Genomic DNA, 3494 nt, shown 5'->3' with positions numbered 1-3494 from the left:
GCCAAAACTTGTGGTGGCACAAGTGGCGGCTTGTGAGGAGTATTGGGATGACGAAGATTTTCGTCATGAACCTGTAGACAACAATGTAAAAAAATGAAAAAAAAATAATAAAGGTTTAACCCTCTATTGGTCGCGCTATGAGCGATTCCCTCACGTTGTGTTTTCCACATCAATTTTCCGCAAAATCGGTCTATCAAATACGCTGAACTAATTAGTAGCTGACTTTTATTCATTTTTGATTTAGATTTTGTCAATAGTTTACATCTACATTGAAAAGTTTTTTTTTTATATTTGACCTTGGTTAATTTTGCATCCTGCTGGAGGAGTATATATTTGATCGGATAAATTATAAAATTTATCAGTTAACTAAACAACTGTGAAGTCTCTGCATCAGTCTCCAGTGCAACAGTTCTTGTGAGTACAAAGCAAAAAAAAAACAAAAAAAAACATCAAGATGAACAGCACAAATGAAAAGAAGACGCAATCCATCAAGAAAAGTAAGAAAAGCAAAAATATTTTAGAAAGGGCCTACGCCTGGCTAAATTTATCGACGATGGAGCAAAATAAATTGTATCGACTTACTGGTATAAAACGACATTCCACCAAGTTTGGTGATAGACTCATGGCCGAATTAGATGGAGTCAGTAAATTGTACCTACCTGAGAGGTACAATGCTTTCACCGATCGCCAAGTGCAAGATTTTAATGGGGCAAATTATTTCTTGGTTAACAAGGGTTTAGAAGGTAAATCCTATAAACTAATTTTGAAATCATCGGCGGACATCGAAGTGCCGAAATCAGCCGATTTAATTAAAGTCACTTCGGAAATAGAAATTGGCACCTCGACCTCCACTCAGGACACCGAGGAGTCCGACTTGGAGGAAGAAGACGCCACCATGTATTACACCCAAAAAAATACCAATACACTGTAAGTATTTCGAAATTTTCAAATACAAACACACAGTGACATTTTTTCTTCATATTTTATTTATTAGTAACACATACATTATTTTTATCAAAATTAAACATTCTTAAATACGATTTAATTAATTTTTTAATTTTCTCCTCAGATAAAGCAATAAGCGAACAAACACAAGTATCCGGACCATCTTCAACTTTTTCATCATCTTTCGACATGGACATCTTCTCTAACACTATACACATTTCATTTCTACAGTCAACTTGTTGCAACATCTGTTGAAATCGAACGAATTCATCACGGTGAGCAGGCAAGATTACATCTCCATAGAGATGCAAAAATTCGTTCACATGCATATTTCAAGAATGTTTAAAACAAACTGATGTGGACACTTTAAAGTTGTTTGTTTGTCCGGATACATATAGGTGTGGTATATATCTTAATTAATATTATGTATTACATAGCATAGAAATACAAATAATCAATTTTTAATATGAATAATAAATCTGAAATTAGTAAACAGAAACAAGATACTGAATTACAAGAACATTACATTGAAGATATATTGCATGGTAAAGAAAATGCTCAATTCGACAATAGGTTCGGTGTAAGATATGATAATCGCCAGGACAAGTTTTTTGTTCGATCAGAGCAAGTGGATTTTAAAGATGCAAATATTACTATAAAGAATAAAGTGTATGAAGCTACATCTGGATTATAAGAATTGTTATTTAGAAAATATCCCAATAAGATATTAAGGACTAAAATATCTATAGTGATATATTGCATACAACCCACGAATATAAGAAAAACTTTGATCCGCAAGATCGAAATGTTTTTAAGATTTAAAAAATATAAACAAATTATTGCTCCATTATTACGTGAAAAGCTATCATCATTCTCAACTTCATCACCAAAAACGGGTGGAGGTATGTTTAAAGAAGTAAATAGAAATAAAACAGATTATGGCATTGGGATGACCCTAATGAACTTGTTCAACGACTTCGTTTGTTAATAGCATCTCAAGCACCTAGTAATACAAATCACTCAAATGAAATTGTTTCTATAATTGAAGAATTACTTATATTTTTACTGTACGATGATTACACAAAGACTGTTAAAACTCACGCTTTCACCCTCTTATTTATACTAGATAAATATTACATCATGATCTAAAAATAATAGTGACATCATGATCTAAAAATAACCATGACATCATGAACTAAAAATAGCAATGAAATCAGGGGATTCCCAATATTTGTGGTAGCGGTTTACCCTGTTGTGATAACAAACGAAATAAAAATATCAGCTTTTGTCTTCTCTAACACTATACACATTTCAACTATCAAAGGGTAAAAAAATTAAAATACGTTTGTTCACACGGGTGTCAGGTTAGACTTTATGCAAATTCATCAAAATCAGCATTTTTGGTATCGGATTACATTTTCTGCAAGATCAGCAAAATATTTGCAAAATCAGCATTTTTTGGTATCGGATTATATTTTTTGGAAGATCAACATTTTTTGGTATCGGATTACATGATTACATTTTTTGCTGACATCAGCAAAAAAATCTGCAAATTCGGTAAATTATTTGTTCAAATCAAGATTACATAGAAGTTCTAATAAATAAATCTGAATAATCAGGATTAAACTGTACAACATTAAAATAAATCTTTCCACACTTTTCAGATGGTTTATCAAATTTTTCTATTGAAAAAACTAATTCAGTCTCATCACAAACTGTATCAATCTTGAAACTGGTTTTTAGTCGTATTGGGGTTTCGCACTCTTCATTCTCTTGATTAATACAAGAAGGATTGTAGGATAGACGAGTTAATGTTTCAATTTCGTAGCACTCTTCACAATAATTAGATTTATAAAATAAATCTTATAAATTCTCCATCAAAATCAAGATTGCTGGTTATTGTAAACAGTTTCCATAAAAACACTTTTACCAGAAACAGTGAAACGAAAATAACGCATTTTTTAATACAAAAGTAAAATCGACTGCTCGATTAAGAATTAGATTTTAAACTAACAATATTTTTTTGCAATTGTCCAGTACCCTATGCTGCGTAAGCGATTAACACAAGATTAATTACGATTAATTACACAGTCAACCAAATTTCCTAACCCAAAAAAAAATTACGAAATCAAAAAAAATTTCTTATTAACCCAAATTAAACGGTCAATTGAGTTTAAAAGATAACGCTTTATCTATAACACGAAAACATTTGTAAACATTCGTTTGTTAGTTATAAACACCGCAAAATAAATTCCATAAAAAATCACACAATCCACCAAATATTTTTATTAAATCCAATTAGGTTATTTGAAAACGATAACCTCTTCAAATAAATTCGGTAATCAAAAAAAAAAAAATATTATAAAAAAAATATATTACACAATCCAACAAGTTTTTTTCCTGAATCCGGTTAGAAAGTTATTTCAACTCGATATCGGCTTTTCCATGGGATGTGAGTGGGGGACTTTTATATAAATATGGCAAGAATTGCTTTAGTCGAATATAGTTTTACTTATTTCTAAATAGTAGTCAACTTTTTTACTTCACAA

The 3494-nt window shown here is 30.8% G+C and overlaps 1 protein-coding gene across 1 annotated transcript; it reads left to right on the top strand.

The window, feature by feature from the left end:
* The first annotated feature begins 474 nt into the window (after window positions 1-474).
* On the top strand, window positions 475-1443 carry LOC123015602. Its single transcript, XM_044415422.1, has 2 exons — window positions 475-927; window positions 1070-1443. The coding sequence occupies exons 1-2, from the start codon at window positions 554-556 to the stop codon at window positions 1071-1073; spliced, it is 378 nt and encodes a 125-aa protein (XP_044271357.1). The 5' UTR covers window positions 475-553; the 3' UTR covers window positions 1074-1443.
* The last annotated feature ends 2051 nt before the right edge of the window (window positions 1444-3494 follow it).

The sequence above is a fragment of the Tribolium madens genome, unplaced genomic scaffold (assembly GCF_015345945.1).
Source record: "Tribolium madens isolate multiple individuals breed KSU strain unplaced genomic scaffold, Tmad_KSU_1.1 Scaffold_19;HRSCAF=116;Tcas5.2_LG9, whole genome shotgun sequence".
NCBI lineage: Eukaryota > Metazoa > Arthropoda > Insecta > Coleoptera > Tenebrionidae > Tribolium > Tribolium madens.
Note: the sequence above shows the minus strand (reverse complement) of the source record. Positions and strands in the feature narration are given on the sequence as shown.